General features: G+C 49.6%; 1 protein-coding gene across 1 annotated transcript in view; it reads right to left on the bottom strand.

Moving 5' to 3' along the window:
• The window catches only part of FBLN7 (fibulin 7), a 48,723-nt gene extending 29,176 nt beyond the window's left edge, over window positions 1-19,547 (bottom strand). Inside the window, exon 1 of the mRNA XM_036874083.1 lies at window positions 19,194-19,547. Within this exon, the coding sequence (XP_036729978.1) occupies window positions 19,194-19,268 (75 nt within the window). The 5' untranslated portion in view covers window positions 19,269-19,547. The remainder of the gene's footprint in view (window positions 1-19,193) is intronic.
• Between the last annotated feature and the right edge of the window lie 1,784 nt (window positions 19,548-21,331).

Genomic DNA, 21,331 nt, shown 5'->3' with positions numbered 1-21,331 from the left:
GCAACTGGGCCCGTGAGCCACACTACTGAGCCTGCGCGTCTGGAGCCTGTGCTCTGCAACGAGAGGCCGCGATAGTGAGAGGCCCGCGCACCGCGATGAAGAGTGGCCCCCACTTGCCACAACTAGAGAAAGCCCTCGCACAGAAACGAAGACCCAACACAGCCCCCCCCCAAAAAAAAACCATGTCAATTCATTAAATATTTAAAAAAAAAATGGGCAGAGGATCTGAATAGACATTTTTCGAAAGAAGATATTCCAAAGATGGCCAACAGGTACATGAAAAAATGCTCAACATCACTAATCATCAGAGAAATGCAAATCAAAACAACAATAGGTATCATCTCACAATTGTTAGAATGGCTATTATAGAAAAGACAAGAAATAACAACTGTTGGTGAAGATGTGGAGAAAAGGGAACCCTTGTGCACTGTTGGTAGGAATGTAAATTGGTGCAGATACTATGGAAAACAGATTGGAGTTTACTCAAGAAATTAAAAATAGAACTACCATATGGTCTAGCAATTCCAAAGGAAACAAAATCATATCTCGAAAAGATATATGCACCCCCATGCTCATTGCAGTGTTATTTTCAATAGCTAAGACATGGAAACCACCTAAATGCCCACTGATGGATGAATGCAAAAAGAAAATGTAGGAAAAGCCATAAAAAAGAATTAAATCCTGCCATTCATGACAACAGGATGGACCTCGAGGACATCATGCTAAGTGAAATAAGACAGAGAAAGATGAGTACTGTATGATCTCAGTTATATGTGGAGTCTGAAAAAAACCCCAACACATAGATACAGAGAACAGATTGCTGGTTGCCAGAGGCAGGGGGTGGGGGGGTTAGAGAAGTGGGTGAAGGGCGTCAAAAGGTCAAAACTTTTGGTTAGGGGCTTCTCTGGTGGCGCAGTGGTTAAGAATCCGCCTGCCAATGCAGGGGACACGGGTTCGAGCCCTGGTCCGGGAAGATCCCACATGCCACGGAGCAACTAAGCCCGTGTGCCACAACTACTGAGCCTGCACTCTAGAGCCAGCGAGCCACAACTACTGAAGCCCACGTGCCACAACTACTGAAGCCTGCGCACCTACAGTCTGTGTTCCACAACAAAGAGAAGCCACTGCAATGAGAAGCCCGTGCACCGCAATGAAGAGTAGCCCCCGCTCGCCACAACTAGAGAAAGCCCACGCACAGCAATGAAGACCCAACACAGCCAAAAATAAAAAAATAAAATAAATAAATGTATTAAAAAAACAAAAAACTTTCAGTTATAGGATAAATAAGTTCTGGGCATGTAATGTACAGCATGGCGACTATAATTAACAACAATATATTGCATATGTAAGAGTTGCTAAGAGAGTAGATTTTAAAAGTTCTCATCACGAGAAAAAAATTGCAACTGTGTGCGGTGATGAATGTTAACTAGACTTACTGTGGTGATCATTTCACAATATATATATAGAGCAAATCACTATGTTGTATACCTTGGACTACTACTATTACACATTTATATTATATTATACAATTATATCTCAATAAAACTCAGTGGGGGGGGGGAGACATAAAGTTTGCAAGGAAAAAAAAAAGGAAGATCCTTGTCTTCTTGGCAAGCCAGCATGGCAGGGGCAGAGCCAGGGTGCCAGTGGAAAGAATGACTGCCTGTCGACATGAGGTTTGATGGGTGTGTGCAGCAGCCGCTACTAACAGGGCAGTCCCTTGATCCCAAAGTGCTGGAAATGGAGTCCACAGGAGCCACGCTCAGAATCCATCACCTGCAGCGGACCTCAGCATATGCCTCAGAGGCATAACTGAGTTTATCTGCAGAGATGGATGACAGGCTAGAAAGCTTCGCACCAAGTCAAATGCTCAAGAGGTCTGCGCCTTGGGGACATTAGGGGGCATCATGGGGACAAATCACATCATAGGAGGGGGACTGAGAACCTAAGTGTTTCCCCTTTTCAAACTGAGAAAGCTTTATCGTTTTGCTTGATCATAAATATAAAGCATGCTTCCTGCAAAACCATTCGAAACGCAGAAAAACACATCAGAACAAAGGACAAGTCCCATGACCGAAGACAAACACTGTTCATTTTTTGTGAGGTTTTAACTTTTGGATTAGATACACATGCACACACACACAGAAGCATCACCTTGCAGGTGCTGGACCAAGGGACGCAGGTCCTACATTAGCTCTTTACTCTCCACTCTGGGTTGTGGCATCATTTCCATGTCAACGAGCAGAGGAAAAGTTGGACCCTGAGCCTCAATTTCACTTCTGTTCCTCTGTGTTCTCTTCCGTCCAAGAAGGGGGTCTCCTTGCCCCCCTCCATTTGCCTGCCCACTTCCCCTCCCACACCCACCATCTGCGCTGGCCCAAGAGAAGCCACACATGGGAATGGATCATTTCCTTCTTTATAAACATAGCTCGTCAACGAGGTCGGCCCGAGGGGGCTGCGAGGGACTGCGAGGGTCTCAGAGGCTGGGGGACAGGAAACAGGCTGGACCCTCAGGTGTCACCCATCTGAATTTCAGCCTGGCCCTGCCACGGTGAAAGCTGGCTTCCCATCTCAGGGTCCCAGACCCCAACTGTAAAAAGCAACCGCCCACTTGGGCAGGAAGGCTCACAAAGGCTATGACTGGGCAGGGCTTCCCTGGTGGCGCAGTGGTTGAGAATCTGCCTGCGAATGCAGGGGACACGGGTTCGAGCCCTGGTCTGGGAAGATCCCACATGCCGCGGAGCAACTGGGCCCGTGGGCCACAACTACTGAGCCTGCGCGTCTGGAGCCTGTACTCCACAATAAGAGAGGCCGCGATAGTGAGAGGCCCGCGCACCGCGATGAAGAGTGGTCCCCGCTTGCCGCAACTGGAGAAAGCCCTCGCACAGAAACGAAGACCCAACACAGCCAAAACTAAATAAATAAGAAATAAAAATAAATAAAAGTAAAGGAATTCCTTAAAAAAAAAAAAAAAGGCTATGACTGGGCAAAGGTCAAATCCAGGCGGGGGGGGGGTGGGGGGAGGTGGGGGAAGGGCTGGGAAGAGGAGGGCTCCATACCAGGGGGAGGGAAGGCGTATCTCAGAGGAAGCTGCCAAACCAGGGCCCCCTCGCTAGCTGTGGCGAGCAGGGGCTACTCTTCCTTGCGGTGCTCGGCCTTCTCCTTGCAGTGGCTTCTCTTGCTGCGGAGCATGGGCTCTAGGCGCGTGGGCTTCAGTAGTAGTGGCACACGAGCTTCAGTAGTTGTGGCACGCAGTCTCAGTAGTTGTGGCTCGCGGGCTCTAGAGCGCAGGCTCAGTAGTTGTGGCTCACAGGCTCTAGAGCGCAGGCTCAGTAGTTGTGGCGCACGGGCTTAGCTGTTCCGCGGCACGTGGGATCTTCCCAGACCAGGGCTCGAACCTGTGTCCCCTGCATTGGCAGGCGGATTCTTAACCACTGCGCCCCCATGGAAGCCCCTTCCAGGACTCTGATTTTTAATATTTTTCTCAAAGAGAGACCCTCAAATGGTCTAAGTTTGCATCCTTTCAATACCTGGCTCCAAGCCTGGCTTATGCCATTGACAATAAATAATGAAAATTAGTTTCCATTTCTTAGAGTTAATAACGTATTTGTAACGGAACCAAGAAAAGACATGCAGTGAAACTCTTCCATCCTTGAGTAGGAAAAAGATCAAGATTTACCGCTTCTGGTGTCAAACTCTGCCTCAGAGGGCTGGGTGCTTCACTGAACTCAACACCAAGGGCAGTGCTTGCAGAGAAGACCAGAAGCAGAGAGAGAAGTAGCAACAGCAGTCACCCCAGCCAGCTCGTCCTGAGCTGGGATGGAGGTGGCAGAGGTGGTTCTAGAACACACCTGCCAGTGCCGAGAGCCAGGCGGGAGGGGGCTGAGTCAGGCTCCTGGGAGCGAGGAGGTCACAGAACTATCCTCCATCCAACCCACCGCACCTCCAGGGAAAGTCTTGTCCATCTTCTCTCCAACCCATCCTCTCACATAGATCTAATGGAGACGCCTCAGAGCTTACAACACCCCTCTTCCTGGAAGGCTGACCAGCTCCCGAGACCCCACCTGCTGGCCCAGGGGTGGACACAGACAAAGACGATGTGTGTCCCCCAGCTCACCCCATCCCCGTGCCAGAACTCGGTAGGCGGACCTTCCCACCCCATCCAGGCCTCCTTGCCGTCTGGGCTCAGTCTACAAATGAAGCCCAGCTCTCAAAGCCCTGAAGGGCCCAGGCATGGCGGGGCACAAGGATGGGGGGTCCTTGAGGCGCCATTCTCACGTGACCTGGCTCGATGGTCATCCTGACAGCGACAGTCTTGGCACAGTGCAGACTATTTCTGAGAGCCACCTCAAGGACAATAGAGCCCCAGACCCCTCCAGGCAGCCACGGATGACCCCTTGGACCTCGGAGGGGCCATCTCACGCTGGTTTCTTCTAAGCCACAGCTATGTGTCATGTCAGCATGTTGTTAATGGGAACACAGATGTTTTGATGCCTTTAGATCTGTGAAAGGACGGAGCACACTTGCCAAGTGTGTGCCTGCTAGCCAAGGCTCGAGGCCCTTTGCGTCTGAGTCATGTAGAATTTGCACATGATTTTTTTCTTCCGGAAGTTTTTTGTTTTGTTTTTTTAATTTTAGACCAAATCAGAAGCGGGTTATAACTCCTCAGCTTCTCTCATCCCAGTGACCTTGACCCAGCACCCACACAGAAGAGTAAAGGAAGGACACTTCTGGGGGAAGTGAGGGAATTTTGCTTGGGGAGGTGCCCAAGGCCCTTGTCTTAGGGTTCTCCAGAGCAACAGAACCAAGAAGAACCAATTGTATCTGTACACACCCTGTAGCGAGAGAGCGAAGGAGAGAGATTTATTTTAAGGAATTGGCTCATGCAAAGTGTGGGCTGGAGACCCAGGGAAGAGTTGGTACTGTAGCTCCAAAGGCCGTCTGGAGGCATAAAGCCCTCCTTCTCTGGGGACCTCAGTCTTTGGGATGAAGCCCACCCACATTATGGACGGCAACCTGCTTTACTCAAAGTCTACCATTTAATGCTAATCAAGTCTAAAAAAACACCTTCACAGAGACTTCCCTGACAAACCAGTGGTTAAGACTCCGTGCTTCCACTGCAGGGGGCGCAGGTTCGATCCCTGGTCGGGGAACTAAGATCCCGCATGCCACACCGTGCGACCAAAAGAAAAAAAAAAAAACCTTCACAGCAACATCGAGACTGGTGTTTCACTAAATATCTGGTCTAGCCAAGTGGACAAATAAAATTAGCTATCACAACCCTCCAGCAGAGCCTCCCTTTGTGTACTCAGGGCATTTTGGGTTCTTACGAGGCCGGCTGCCCAAAATTCTATATTTGTGCCCCAACCCAATTCTTGTCTACTTTTTGAAATGGCCACGGGAGCGATGACAACAGTGGGAGCCAAGAGGCAGCACTACCACCACACCGCACACAAGCGAACTCGTTAGATGCTCACGGCAGCCCCGGGATATGGGCACCATTATTACACCCACTTCACAGGCAAGGAAGCCAAGTAGTCACTTGGCCATGGTGACGCATCCAGGATTGAAATCCCAGCAGCCTCCTCCAGACCCTGACGTGACACTTCAGAGAGGGGTCCACGGAGAACCCCCAGGAGCCCTCCTTTGTCCATCTCCCGACTCCCCTCCTTTTCCAGCACCCCCTTGGCAGCCACCTCTGGTCACCTCTCTCCTGGCCCCTTTGCATGCCTGAGGGCAGAGAACAAGTTATAGACAACTTGGAATCCTCATCACTGAGGACAGGACCTGAGTGCACACGAGACGCTCATTTGAGCAAACCAACAAAACAGATGAATGAGGAGCAAAGGAAGATGTAAGTGTGAGCCCAGGGCAGTCTTCCTCATCTTACTCCCCAAATCCACCATATTCTTTCACCTGCCTGCTGCCCAGCCAAGCTTCCAGTGGCCACATTCACCTGCACACTTGGTTGTGCCTTTAACTGCATCACTTTACCTCCAGCAAATATCTCCCCTAACGCCCAGCCCAGTGGGGAGCTCCGTTCACACACACACACATACACACACACACATACACAATACACATATACACATACCACATACACATACACACACATACACACATATACACATACATATACACTATACACACACACATACACAATACACATATACACACACATACCACATACACAATACACATATACATACCACATACACATATACACATAGATACATACACACACACACACACACACACACACATATAAAACCAGCCACAATCCCCTGTGGAGCCCCCTGGTACTGGGCCTTCCCCTCACCTCTTTCCATAACTTGAGGACCTCCTGGCTGCAGAAATGGGGCATGTTTTGCTTACTTCCTTTTGGGACTTGACCGAATATGAGTAGAGAAGGAGAGAGGAAGTTGAGAAAATAAAGAGGAAAAGAAGAGGAAAAAGAAACTTAGTATATTGCACCTTCTCCTCACTTATTCATTTTTTGTCTGACTTTTCTTCTTTTTTATATTACATTTTTTATTGTGGTATAATTGACATACAACATTCTGTTAGTTTCACATGTACAACAGAATGATTCCATAATTCATTCATTTATTCATTATTCCACAAATATTCACTAAGCATCCTACTTCTTGCCAGGCACTGACGTAAGAAACGGAGCCATCATTATCTCATTTAGTCCACCTTGCAGCCCCCCTAGGCAGGCATGGTTATCCCCATTTCACAGCTAGAGAAACTGAGGCTCAGGGCGTCCGGTTGATCAATGGCGAGGCTACCTTACCAGTCACATTGTGCCCAGTCCACCCACTGGGAAAGTACGTTCTTCTTCTCTCTTCAGCCCGAGGGAACCAGGACGAGGGGCTCAGAGGCCCCAGTTTGCTAGCCGACCCTCTCAGTCCCCCCACCGTCCCCCCCAACACACACGCACGGACCCTTCAGGGAACGTCAGCCCACGTGTGTGCACAGTCACACATGACCCAAGATTTCTGTGACTTGTGAAAGTGGACATCTGGATCTGACCGGGTCTCCTGGGGCTGACGCCAAGGAGGCGGGGGGCGCTGGGGGGCCTGGTCCTGGCGGGCAGCGTGGGCAGAATGAAGGGGACTGATGAGGTGAGTGCGGTGGGCGTGGCCATGCGTGAGAGGTGGAGCCTTGGAGTCCTTACTCTTAAAGTAACTCACCTGGATGGTTGTCAAGGCTGAATGACATACGTGGTGCACTTTCAGATCTTCCTACCTTCGCTAGCGAAAAATCCCAAGCGTTTCTCCGTGAGCAGGCAACGGTGCGACAGAAACTATCCTGTCCTGTACCTGCACCTGCGTCCCACCTGCTCTCCCTGCGTCCTCCCGGGCCCTCCTGCAATCTAAGCTTCCCAAAAGACACAGGTCAGAACCCCGACACGGGACTCACTGGGCTAAAATCAGGGTAAGATTCTCAGGTTTCTGGGATAAGAACATAGATATCTTTGGGCGGAGGGCATTATTCTGCTTACAGAGCCGTATGTGATCAAGCCCTGCCACCTCCAACTGTGTCCAGATCAGGCACCTTCTGTGTCCCAATATTCAGACCTCCTCTGTGTTTCTCCACACACCTCAGCAAGCTTACTTCTACCTCAGGGCCTTTGCACTGGCTGTTTCCTCTGCCCAGATTCTGCCCCTGGTCCTTGAAAGCCAGGCTCCTGTCTTTCCATTTTCCCTTAGAAGCCCCCTTCTCAAAGAGCCCTTACCTGCCTACTGAGCATAGAGCAGCCTCCTGGCCACCCTCCAACACAAGACCCCATTTCCACGGTCTGCCTCCAGATACTTTCAGGTTTGTCTTGTTTTTCTCTGCCTGCTTGGTGAGCCACGTGACAACAGGGTCTGTGTCCAGCTCATCGTTCTCTCCCCTCACACGTACTGAGCCCTCATGTTGGACCTGTTCTTTGAATGTCACTCATTTTCTCCTTCCTACAACCCCATTAGACAGGCATCTCAGAGGGGGAGGCTGACTCACAAGAGGCAGGAACTTGCCCCAGGTCCCTCAGCCGGGAAGCATGGGAGCCAGAACACACATCAGGCGCTCAGGGTCTTATCCACTGGCTACACTGCCTCGGGCCCTGCTGCCTTGCCAGACCCAGAAAATCACCCGGCAGGAAAGGCTCTCAGGACATAGTTGTAGAATGAGCACATTACCTTACTGGTTAGGTTCCTTCTGGGAAGGTAAAATCTTGAATTACGCAATCAGAGAAGCCCTGGGAGGTGATACTGACAAGTTTGTATGTTTTTCACACCACAGTGTAAATGACTGATGGTGTCTGATGCTTCTCTGGAAGAAGCTTTTCTTTTTGTCTTTTTTTAGCCTACAGACACCCGTGGCGCTTTCCCTTTCTTCAAATCAGCCAAGAGTCATCTGATTCTCTCGGCTCCCCGGGCCGTGCACCCAGTGACCGATCACACTCTGCCCCCAACCCCTCCTGCAGAGACGGGAAATCCAGGCTAGGAGAGCAGAGGGAAGGGCATCTCCTGAGCTGGCAGTGCGCCACTTCTGTTGAGGGTCTAGAGGTAACCTAATCCCCGGCATAAAGAGAAATGTCTGAGTCAGGAGCCAACCAGATGACAGCAGTGAGGTCAGGGGGCAGCCTAGGGTCTCCTGAGTCCCTGAAGTTGCCATCCCACCCCCACCCCTCCAGTCTTTGATGTGAATGATGTCACGCCTCAGTCTTACCTGGAAACCCAGCCCCAAGATGAGCTCCCTGGGCTTTGCTTCCCATTTAAGCTGCTTCCCTCTGGAGAGTCTGGTGCCCAGACTGCCAGAGGGACACACGTTTTCCCGCATACAGGGAAAATCGATGGTTACTTCCTCGAGATATAGATTTACTTACTGAAATGGGTAGGTTTGGGTCCTGTCAAATTGTAGGTGCCTATTGTTTTCTTAAATGAAGATGTCTGTGACATCCTTATTTTAGGTTCCAGGCAACTCCAGAGAAGCAGGGAAGACTCAGGCGGAGGGTTTGAAAGGACACAGAAAGTTCTACCCACTCAGGGAGTCTGCCCCGTTGTTCCCAGGGCCCCAGGGCTGCACAAGCCTTGGGAAAGTTGGTAGAAGCATGGCAGCCCACCATTGCCCCTATAGATCAGGGGCACCGTCGGGCCTCTGTCAACAGTCAGGGGATGGACACTCCTCCTGGGGCAGCTGGCTGGGAGGCAGGTCGAGGTGGGCGCATGGAGGGAGGGCCCGTGCCCAGATGGTGGGGTGAGCAGCTCCGCAGGCATCTGGCTTGGTCTGCCTGGAATCAAGTCCAGGGTCAGACAGGATCCTCCAGGGGGAGCAGGCCTGGGAGGGCATCGGTTCCTGCCCGAAAGACTCCAGGCCAACCCGAGAACCCAGGGCACTGCCTTCTTCCCCAGCTGTTCACATCCGGTTCACACCCTCAGCACTCGCTGCCCAACGCCCCCGGGGGCCAGAAACTGCCCCACGGAGCAAAGGGGTCTCCACTCTTCTCCGTAATCAGGGCCGTCCTTGACAGGACTTGGAAAGAGTCCCCCTCCTGAAGGTGCCAGGGGAAGGTGGAGGCTGCTGGAGAAAGTGGAAGATGCCAGGACAGCCTCTGGGTCACCCATCCTCACCCTGACCCCACCCATTCATCTGAACACCGTCTCTGGGGGGAGTAAAGCCCTGGATCACTACTGATGAAGGTTTGCAGAATGGCAATCTCTTCCTCCCCACACCCACACCATCTGCAAGGAGGCTCTGCCAGTCTTCCCATCCAGAGGGAGGTCTGTTTTCCCATCTCTGGATATGGGCGGGTCTTGTGACTTGCTTTGGCCAACAGAATGCACTGGAAGCGATATACCAGTTCCAAGGCTGGCTCTGGATTAACCACATTGTCTAGTTTCTGTATGTGATGTTTTGACATCTGGGGCCACGCTGACTTGGCACGGACTGCCCCTCTGTGGCAGGGCCAGCAAATTCCTAGAGGCAGCAAACAACACAACACCCTTCCTGCCCGTGCCCAGCACACCTTTGGTAGCAAACCAACGGAACCAGAGCCCATCCGCCTGCTTATCTGGCTCCGAAGCTTGTGAGACACTAACACCTGTCCAGTCCCCGCCAACAAACCTGGGCTTCGGTGTCAGACAACTAGGGGCAGCCCTATACCGCCATCCTGCTACAATTATTCCAACTAGCCAGTCTTAACCCGGTTAGTCCCCTTAACCTGTCTCACCCATTTCTTCCCTCAAACCCCCCAGTAAAGGCTTTCCAGAAGTTTGCCTCCCTCTCTCTCTGCCTGCTGTTCTCTCTGTCGCCCAACTTGGTATGACATGCTCCCTCCTCGAGAGAACTGTAAGTAACACACGATCTTTTCCGGCAGTGTCTCCTGATCTGTTGATCTTTTCCGGCAGTGTCTCCTGATCTGTTGATCTTTTCCGGCAGTGTCTCCTGATCTGTTGATCTTTTCCGGCAGTGTCTCCTGATCTGTTGGTCTTTTCCGGCAGTGTCTCCTGATCTGTTGGTCTTTTCCGGCAGTGTCTCCTGATCTGTTGGTCTTTTCCGGCAGTGTCTCCTGATCTGTTGGTCTTTTCCGGCAGTGTCTCCTGATCTGTTGGTCTTTTCCGGCAGTGTCTCCTGATCTGTTGGTCTTTTCCGGCAGTGTCTCCTGATCTGTTGGTCTTTTCCGGCAGTGTCTCCTGATCTGTGGTCTTTTCCGGCAGTGTCTCCTGATCTGTTGGTCTTTTCCGGCAGTGTCTCCTGATCTGTTGGTCTTTTCCGGCAGTGTCTCCTGATCTGTTGGTCTTTTCCGGCAGTGTCTCCTGATCTGTTGGTCTTTTCCGGCAGTGTCTCCTGATCTGTTGGTCTTTTCCGGCAGTGTCTCCTGATCTGTTGGTCTTTTCCGGCAGTGTCTCCTGATCTGTTGGTCTTTTCCGGCAGTGTCTCCTGATCTGTTGGTCTTTTCCGGCAGTGTCTCCTGATCTGTTGGTCTTTTCCGGCAGTGTCTCCTGATCTGTTGGTCTTTTCCGGCAGTGTCTCCTGATCTGTTGGTCTTTTCCGGCAGTGTCTCCTGATCTGTTGGTCTTTTCCGGCAGTGTCTCCTGATCTGTTGGTCTTTTCCGGCAGTGTCTCCTGATCTGTTGGTCTTTTCCGTGCTCGTTGGTCTTTTCCGGCAGTGTCTCCTGATCTGTTGTCTTTTCCGGCAGTGTCTCCTGATCTGTTGGTCTTTTCCGGCAGTGTCTCCTGATCTGTTGGTCTTTTCCGGCAGTGTCTCCTGATCTGTTGGTCTTTTCCGGCAGTGTCTCCTGATCTGTTGATCTTTTCCGGCAGTGTCTCCTGATCTGTTGATCTTTTCCGGCAGTGTCTCCTGATCTGTTGATCTTTTCCGGCAGTGTCTCCTGATCTGTTGATCTTTTCCGGCAGTGTCTCCTGATCTGTTGGCCTCACCACACTTGGAGGAAGCCAAAATCCCAGCTTCATTTTAGAACAGCGTCTCAAGAAGTCTTGGGCATTCTGCTAGCCCTGGCCCTTGACCACTTTCTACCATGTGAAAAACCCAGGCTAGCCTGCTGGAGGATGAGAGGTTGCATGGAGCAGAGCCACCCTGGACCAACCAGCCCCAGCTAACCTGGCAGCCGTCCACAGATGAAGAGGAGCCCAGACCCGAACAGCGGAGCCTGGAGCCAGTGAGCAGAAGAACCCAGCTGAGCCCAGCTCAAGCTGCCACCCTGATCAGCCAACTCCAGATCTAGAGCAGCCCTTTCAAAACCGAATGCAGGGTCCTTGTCTGTTTTGTTCCCGGCCTGGGCCATGGCAGCCACCAAATATTTGTTTTATGAAATGCCCCATTTTCAATATGGATGATTCACATGTCCCCGTAGCTTCCGCTCACCCCCATGTATTCTTATAATACAGGCGCTGGTGTATAAAACCCTGCTGCAGGGTAGCAAATACTCCTGGTGCTGCGAGCACGGCAGATACCTTTAATCAAGCATGGTGGCCTTTTGTGCTGAGTTCTGAAGTAAACAGCAATCCATCTCAACCTGGAGTCCAGCCAATCCAACGCAACTGGCAGTAGAATCGACATTGATAAGCTGACCATACTACACCGGGAAGGAACATACTTGGGTTTTCATATTTCCACCCTTCTTCATCTCATTTGTTCTCAGACCAGGGAATAGGTCTCAAACCCTCCCCACCTCCTTCCCTCCCGACTCAGTCAGTGGGGGACATTGGATGGGGGCATTTTCCCCCCTCTCGCTCCTTCCTCTGGCTTTGCTCCCAACATGAGGATTCAGCTGCCGCTCCCTCAGGCACATCAGACCCCCCAGCGTGGGGATAATGGTGCTACCGTTGGCTGCTTTCAAGTTTCAGGGTAGAAAAATGGTAACATCCACAATAGGAAAGTGATTTGGGAAGGCCTAAGGATCGCGGATTAAAACATCATTTTCTTGAGAATGTGTTCAAAAAAACAAGGGAATAAGCCAAGAAAGAGGAAGACATATGATCTAGAAAACATAAACTCCAGCTCAGGCCAAAGTCCCTGGGTAGCCACAGGGCCATGAGCCCAGAGAAGGTCAGCAGAACTGGAATCCAGGGGGAAAGCAGCCCGACAGAATATGGACTAGGGAAGAGATTATTGGAAACAACTGTGCTTATGTAGAGGACGAACCGGGCAAAAGAGAAAAATCTTGAGGAAAACCAAAGAGTTACACAAGAAAGGAAATTAATCATAGTAGACTATTTGGCTCTGCAGCGAACAATGGAACAAAGTACTCATCTGTCGTTACAGGAGATCAATTGTTTAGAAATGGGGAGTAATTTCCAGGGCATTTAAAAACAGTTGCCGCAAGAGAGAGTGAGGACTGTGGAACAATTTCTTGAAAGCCACGAGCTACCAAAAGTCACCCAAAGGAAAAAGGCTACCCTAAGTAGTGCTGTATCTGTCAGAGAAATTGAATTCAGAGTTAAAAACCTTCCAGAAAAGAAATCTCCAAGCCCACATGGTTTCATTGGTCAATTCTACCAAAACATTATACGAGGAACTGACACCACCTCTACACAGTTTCTTCCAGAAAACAGAAGAGAAGGGGACAGCTCACAACTCATTTTAGGAAGCCAGCATTACCTTGGTAACAAAACCAGGTAAAGACAGTAGAAGAAATCCATAGATGAGGGATAGCAAACTGTGTCTGTAGAAAGAGGGCCAGAGAGTCAAATTTTTCAACTTTGCAGCCCATAGGGTCTCTGTTGCAACTGCTCACCTCCGCAATTGCAGTGCAAAAAGCAGGTATGGATGACATGTAAGTAATCAGCGTGGACAGATTTGACCAGCAGTGTGCTAGATGTGGCTCATGGACCATAGTTTGCTGACCCCTGCTATACACCAATATCCCTCATGAACAAGATACAAGAATTCTCACAAAATATTAGCAAGTAGAATCCAGAAATATAGACGATGTATACGATGTCATAATCAATTAGGGTTTATCTGGGAATGCAAGGCTGGTTTCAAAATTAGAAAATCAATCACACAGCATTGTAAATCAACTGTACTTCAATTTTAAAAAATTAAAAATAAATTTAGAAATTCAGTCAAAGTCATCCAATCTAATAACAGACTGAAGAAAAACCACAGGATCATATCAATGGAAGCAGAAAAAGCATGTGATAAAATTCAACATCCATTCATAATGAATACTCTATCAAACTATGGCTAGAAGAGAACCTTAACCTGACAAATGGCATCTGCAAAAACCCACAGCCTAGCATCCCACTTAATATTAAAAAACTGAATGCATTCTTCCCAAGTTCTAGAACAAGGCAAGAATGTCCACTCTCTTACTCAACACAGTACTGGAAGTTTAAATAAGTGTAATAAGGCTAAATAAATAAATAAATGGCACACGGATTAGAAAGGAAGAAATAAAATTGCCCCTATTCACAGATAACATGATTGTTTATGTAAAAAAATCTGAGGGAATCTACACACAAAAAAATGCCCTGTAACTAATAAGTGAGTTCCACAAAGTCACAGGACACCATGTCAACACAGAAAAGCCCACTGAATTTCCATATACGAGGAATATAGCATTGGAAATGAAAAAATTTAAAACCTAATACCACTTAAAATAGCTCCAAAAATGAAATACTTAGATATAAATCTAACAAAACATGTTTATGTTGGTAACTAAAAAATGCTGATGAGAGAAATCAAGGAAGATCTAAATAAATGGAAAGACATATTGTTTTCACAGACTGGAAGACTCAATATTGTTAAGATGCCAATTCACCCCTAATTGATCAATAGGTTTAATGCAGTTCCAATCAAAATTCCAGTGGAATTTTGTAGATAGAGACAAGCCGATTCTAAAATCTTAATGGAAATACAAGCTATAATAACTGCAACAATTTTGAAAAAGAATAATAAAGTCTTAAAATCTATCCAATTTTAAGTCTTATATAAAATTACAGTAACGGGACTTCCCTGGTGGTGTAGTGGTTAAGAATCTGCCTGCCAATGCAGGGGACAGGGGTTCGATCCCTGGTCTGGGAAGATCCCACATGCCTCTGGAGCAACTAAGCCCGTGTGCCACAACTGCTGAGTCTGCGCTCTAGAGCCCGCAAACCACAACTACTGAGCCTGTGCACCACAACTACTGAAGCCCATGTGCCTAGAGCTCATGCTCCACAACAAGAGGCCACCGCAATGAGAAGCCCATGCACGGCAACAAAGAGTAGACGCCCGCTCGCCCCAACTAGAGAAAGCCCATGCGCAATGAAGACCCAATGCAGCCAAATAAATAAAATTACAGTAATCAAGATAGTGTGTTACTGGCAGAAATAAACCCATATGATGCACTGATTTTTGACAAAGTTGCTAAGACAATTCAATGGCAATTCAACAGTCTTTTCAACAACTGCTGTTGGAACAACTGGAAATCTACATGCAAAGTATTTATCTCAACATAAACCTCACACTTGACACAAAAATTAACTCAAAATAAATTACAGATCAAAATATAAAAATGCAAAACTACAAACATTTTAGAAGAAAACATACAAGAAAATTTTCATGATCTGGGGTCAAAGAGTTCTTAGACTTGACACCAAAACCACGATCTATAAAAATAAAAAATCGATCAATTGGACTTCATCAAAATTTTAAATCTTTGCTCTGGGAAAGACACTGTTTAGACAAGCTGCAGTGAATGAAATAATGCCATTTGCAGCAACATGGATGGACCTGGAGATTATCATATGGAGTGAAGTAAGTCAGACAGAGAAAGACATATATCATATGACATCACTTATGTGGAATCTAAAAAAAAAATGATACAAATGAACTTATTTACAAAACAGAAACAGACTCACAGGCTTAGAAAACAAATTTATGGTTACCAAAGGGGAAAGGTGGGGTGGGGAGAGGAATAAATTACAAGTTTGGGATTAACATATACACACTACTATATATAAAATAGATAATCAATAAGGATCTACTGTATAGCACAGGGAACTATACTCAATACTCTGTAATAACCTATATGGGAAAAGAATCTGAAAAAGAATAGATATATGAATATGTATAACTAACTCACTTTGCTGTACACCTGAAACGAACACAACATTGTAAATCAACTATACTCCAATATAAAATTTAAAAAATTTTTTAAAAGACAAGCTGCAGGGCTTTCCTGGTGGCGCAGTGGTTGAGAATCTGCCTGCCAGTGCAGGGGACGCGGGTTCGAGCTCTGGTCTGGGAAGATCCCACATGCCGCGGAGCAACTAGGCCCGTGAGCCACAATCACTGAGCCTGCGCGTCTGGAGCCTGTGCTCCACAACAAGAGAGGCCGCGATAGTGAGAGGCCCACACACCGCAATGAAGAGTGGCCCCCGCTCGCCGCAACTGGAGAAAGCCCTCGCACAGAAACGAAGACCCAACACTGCCATAACTAAATAAATAAATAAATTTAAAAAAAAAGACAAGCTGCAGATAGGGAGAAAATATTGGCAATTCACACATCTGATAAAGGATTTCTATTTAGACTGTATAAAGAATACTCAAAACTTAACAATAAGAAAACAAACCACCCATTTGGAAAATGGGCAGAGGGCCTGAACAGACACTTCACCCAGTAAACTATTCAAATGGCAAATAAGCACATGAAAAGATGTCAATATTATCAGTTATTAGAGAAATGGAAATTAAAAGCACAATGAGATACCATTCCATATCTATTAGAGTGACTTAGAAACAAACAAACAAACCTGATAATATTAAGTGCTGGTGAGGATGCAGGGCAACTGGGTCTTTTATGTATTGCTGGTGGGAATGCAAAATGATAACAACTGATATGGAATACAGTTTGGCTGCTTCTTACAAAGTTAAAGATACACTTACCATATAACCCAGCAATCCCACTCCTAGATATTTACCCAAGAGAAATGAGTGTTTACATTCACACAAAAGCTGTATGGGAATGTTTATGGCAGCTCTAGTCATAATCACCAAAAACTGGAACTGATACCATGGGTGTCATTCAGTTCAATGGCTGAATTGATTAAAAAAAAGCTGTGATACGTCCACACAATGGAATACTACCCAGCAATAGGAAGGAACTGTGCATCCCCAGAACGACATGGAAGAATCTTAAATGCTTTATGCTAAGTTAAAGAAGTCAGAATCAAAAGTCCATGTACTTTTTGCTTCCATTTATATGACATTGTAAAGATGAAAAAACTATAATGATGAAGAACGGATCAGTGTTGGCAGGGGCTGGGGTGGCCAGAGGGTGTGACTACATAGGGCATGATGATGTCATTTTGGGGTGGTGGAACTGTTCTGTCTCCTGACTGTGGTGGTGAGTACCACATATAGAACATAACTCTATGGTTAAAATCATGGAGATGTACACCAAAAACATTTCTTTCCCATTAAACTGTAAAAAGCAATGTATCAACTGGGAGTGGACAACCAAAAGAATGAATCTCTAATGGTGGAATCTGGAACCCTGTGACATGTGATCACAAGGAGAGGTTTTGGAGAAGGGGAAACGTTCTGAAATGCCATAGCCCCCCCCTCCCCACAGGCAACGAGGAGGCCGAGAGCCATCGTGGGGGAAGAGGGTGAGGCGTGGGGTGTGTTAAATGTTCTCCCTTTCTTGTCTCCCCAGCAAGGCTGTTTCTCTTCCTGGGGGAAGGCCACAGAGTGGGCAGTAGTGTTGGGAAAGGGCCCCCACTTACGGGATCCCCACATTGCTCAATCTCCCCTCCTTCACCAGGACCACTGGCTCTCCAACAGCAGGTCACAGAAATCTTGCAAAGTGACCCAGGACAGATGTGCTGAAAAGTCAGACACGGATTAGGGGTGAGATTCCCCCGACTACATAGGACTTTGGGTGAAAGACAGTTTCACTAGAATTTTTACGGCTTAGGGATGCACCTACCTGTGCTTCTGGCTTTGAGCTCTGGGCCTCAGGTTCTGTTATGTAATCTGCAAAGTGGGTGGGACACCCCACTGTTCTGTTGCGTGGGTTGATTGTGGCCCTAGACCAGGCTTCTGCTGCCTGGTGGCTGAGTGACTTCCTGCAGTGGCAACTCACCGCATTCTGCACACACACGGGCCCGTGTTTGGTCTGAACTGAGTTCTCCCTGCCTGGAACCCCTTCCTGCGCCCCAAGGGCTTCTAGGTGGCCACGGATGTGCCTGTCAGGTATTCAGTCCATGGGTTGAGAGTCTGCGGGGAAGGGAAAAGGCTTGGAGACCAAGGAGAGAGATTAAATTTACTCCACTCCTTCCTGGTCATGTGAACTTGAGTAAGTCAGAATCTCCCTGGATCTCAGCTCCCTCATCTGCAAAATGGGGATGACAATAGTTCCCGACTCACAGCGCTGCTCTGAGGATAAAGAGCCTGGAAGATGCTTAGCAAAGAATCCAGCACTCATCACTCAGCGAGCTTTCTTTCCGTCTGCCGTTACTATTATTGCTATGGACGGTATTCTTGGGGTAGCTGCCCCACAGCCCACGGGACACGCCGTCACAGAGGGAGGGGTCTCCAGTTTCCAGAGCCAGTCTGGTGATAGCTGGCTCTGAATTGAGCAATTCCAGTCTCACCTTTACAAGATGCATTTTTATCTGCATTCTTATCTTAATTTTAACCATGAGTTTTTACTGCTTAATGTAAAAGTGAATCTGGTCAAGCACGTAAGTCCACTGAGACTCCAACAGACACAAACGTCAGGGAGAGAAAAATTAAACGACAAGCTGCCTGCAAGTGTGGGAAAGAAATGCAGTCCCAAATCTAAGATCCCCTAGGCTCAGGTGAGGCTGCTTCAGAAACCTCCCACCTGTCTCTGCCTGGGAAACGCGGCGAACTGCTAAGAAAGTTCTGAGCCTTTAAAAGTTGGTGGTGGGGCTTCCCTGGTGGCGCAGTGGTTAAGAATCCGCCTGCCAATGCAGGGAACACGGGTTCAAGCCCTGGTCCGGGACGATCCCACATGCCGCGGGAGCAACTAAGCCCGTGCGCCACAACTTACTGAGCCTGCGCTCTAGAGCCCGTGAGCCACAACTACTGAGCCCACCGCCGCATCTACTGAAGCCCGTGCGCCTAGAGCCCGTGCTCCACAGCAAGAGAAGCCACCGCAATGAGAAGCCCGCGCACCGCAACGAAGAGTAGCCCCCGCTCGCCACAACTAGAGAAAGCCCGTGCGCAGCAACGAAGACCCAACGCAGCCAAAAATAAAATAAATAAATAAATTTAAAAGTTGGTGGTGGTAAGAATGATATTTCAGTTAGAAATTTAAATGTTGGAAGTTGGAGGGGAGGGGACAACCTCTACCCCTAACTGGGTGAGCAGGGAGCTCTTCTGGAGACCTGAGGAAGACCAGTGTCTCATAAATCCCAGGGCAATCTTTCTGCAACGCTCGGTTCTCACGCGGAGCCCTCTCTCTCCCTTCCCCCAGCGGACCGAGGCTTTCGCACAAACTGCTCGGCTAGACCAGCCCGGGTTCTCCCAGACGCCCGGCCCGCGATGCATCCGATGACAGATGGGGGGGATCTCACGCTTCTCTCTGAAAACTGAACCCCAGCTCCAGCCTCGCTCCAAGCCCCCAGGCCGAGCATTCCGGTGGAATGTGGCGAGCCCAGGTCCTCCGGCCTTGGCGTGGCCTCCCCTGCAAGCGGGACAGCGGAGGGGCGGGAGGGACACTGACCTGGGAAGCCCGCGGTTCGGGGCAGGCGAGGAAAAGCAGCAGGAGGAAGAGCGCGCGGGGACAGTTGGGCACCATCTTGCCAATCGGAACCTTTCTGCTTGGGAAGGGGAAATAACTTTGTCTGCCTTCCCTGCCGAGGTTGTCCCAAGCCGATGCCGCAGCCGCCCCTGCGGGGAGCGGGGCTCCGCGCGGCCCCGAGCGGCTCGGGCAGGGAGGGAGGCGGGAACCCCGGAGCGCAGCCGGGCCCGCCGCGCTCGGGGGGCGCAGTCCCGGGTCCAGGTGCGCCGCGCGCCGACCTGCAGCCGCAGCGGCCAGGAGCGTCCGCAGCCGCCCGCACGAGACAATCGCTGCGAGGCGGGGAGGCGCCAGCCCCTTGGCCAAGGCCGAGGAGGAGGGGCTGCCCGGCTAGGAATGCGCCTGGGAGCGCGCCCAACCCGCGCGGCTCCCCGAGGAGGCCGGGCGCGACGCCGAGGACGAGCGCGGGCATCCTCAGCGCCCTCGCGGGGGAGGCGGCCGAGGCGGCGCGCACGTGCGTGCGGGAGCCCGGGAGCCCACCCCGCGCCGGGCCGCTGCTGACCCGCCCCTTTCCCGGCTGGAGACACTGAGGCGGACATCACCCAGCCGAAAGTGGAGCTTCAAACCCAGGTGTGTCCAACTTCAGAGCTCACGTGAGGACATCTTCCTCCGCGGCCTTCGGAAGACAGGACTAGAATGGCCAGGAGATGGGCTTCATGAACTTAGACCCAGTTCTCCACCCGAGTAGACTAGTGCCTTTTTCAACAATGCTCTCGGGGCACAAGAACACACACGCACGGTGACTCAGAATCGACAGCCCTCCTCATTTGCTGTCTTCCACTCCCCAAACGGAAGGAGAAACTCAGTTTGGTCTGGAGGCCGGGTTATGGGAACACTGGATGCTTTGCTGAGGTCGGGTGGGAAATGCCGCTGGGAAGGGCAGACATGAGCAGTCTCAGTCGTTGCATCCAGGGGCTGTGGGAGGAACCAGATGGCCTCAGCCCCAAGCTCCTGGAAAACATTATTTAAGTTCTTACTGGAAGAATGTTTTCAGAAGGCAACACTGCAGATGTCATGGTGCACACCAAGTCTGGCCAAGCCTCAAATCTATTTTTCCTTTTCCGAATTTCATTTAGCAGAGCCCACTCAGAGCTCAAGGCACAGAGCTCAGAAGGCTGCAGCCTCAGAGCAGGAACTGTTTTCCTTTGGAAAGGAAAGTTGGGGTCCCCTGGAAAGCGTGGCGCCAGGTGCAGCCTGGCCACCTGGGCAGGAGTTACCCAGGAAATCCTGCTGGGTTGCCCCCTCCACCTTCCTGCCAGAGGAAGGAGAGCAGGTCTGGTACTCTTATCTGCATTCCTGGGGAGATGGCTTGAGAGAGACCTGGGCGGAAGATTGCTTTTCCCTGTCCAGGTGGAGGGCGCTGGGCAGCAGTGACCTGAGCCCGGGCGGCCTGTGGAAATAGAGGTTTTCTGCCTTTGCTGTCTGTGCCAAAGCCCAGCGTCCCCCTCTCTGTCTGCACTCTCCCCACCCCTACCCCCAAGGAAGGGTTCCTTCTGGTCACCGTGGCTGTGTTTATTTTGTATTTTATCCTACCTTGTGTTTACATGGCAGCCCCCAAAGCCAAGGCTTCTCAGCCGTGTCCTGGCTGTGCGCTGGAACCAGACATATGTGCACAAGACCTGTTCTCCTCTTGAGCCCTCTGAATGGATTCATAAAGCTGGAAGGCACTCCTGATTTCACCAGTGAAGAAAGTGAAGCCGGGAATGGCTGAGTGACTTGCCCATGGTTTGCAAACCCAAAGGTCTCCAGAGCAGGGCTGGTTCCAGCACAGGCTACCTTCTCCCACATTTTACTTAAATAATGCAATCATAGGATTTCAGGAATTTTATTTACAGGAACAGAGTTTTTCCTGTTTTGTTTGTTTGTTTTCTTCTTCTTCCCTTCTTCTTCTTCTCCTTCTTCTTCTTCTTTTACTTTTCAAGCATTTCTAAGTTTCAACACAGATTTTTTTTTTCCTATTACCAATTTCCATTTGTTTCCCTTGTCCTATGGCTGACTTCTGTCTAGTGCTCTGGCATCTGCTCTGAATTAACCTTCTAAGGTCCCACTGCCCCAGCAGTACT

The sequence above is a fragment of the Balaenoptera musculus genome, chromosome 13 (assembly GCF_009873245.2).
Source record: "Balaenoptera musculus isolate JJ_BM4_2016_0621 chromosome 13, mBalMus1.pri.v3, whole genome shotgun sequence".
Taxonomy (NCBI): Eukaryota; Metazoa; Chordata; class Mammalia; order Artiodactyla; family Balaenopteridae; genus Balaenoptera; species Balaenoptera musculus.
This window is presented reverse-complemented; position numbering and strand designations above follow the sequence as displayed.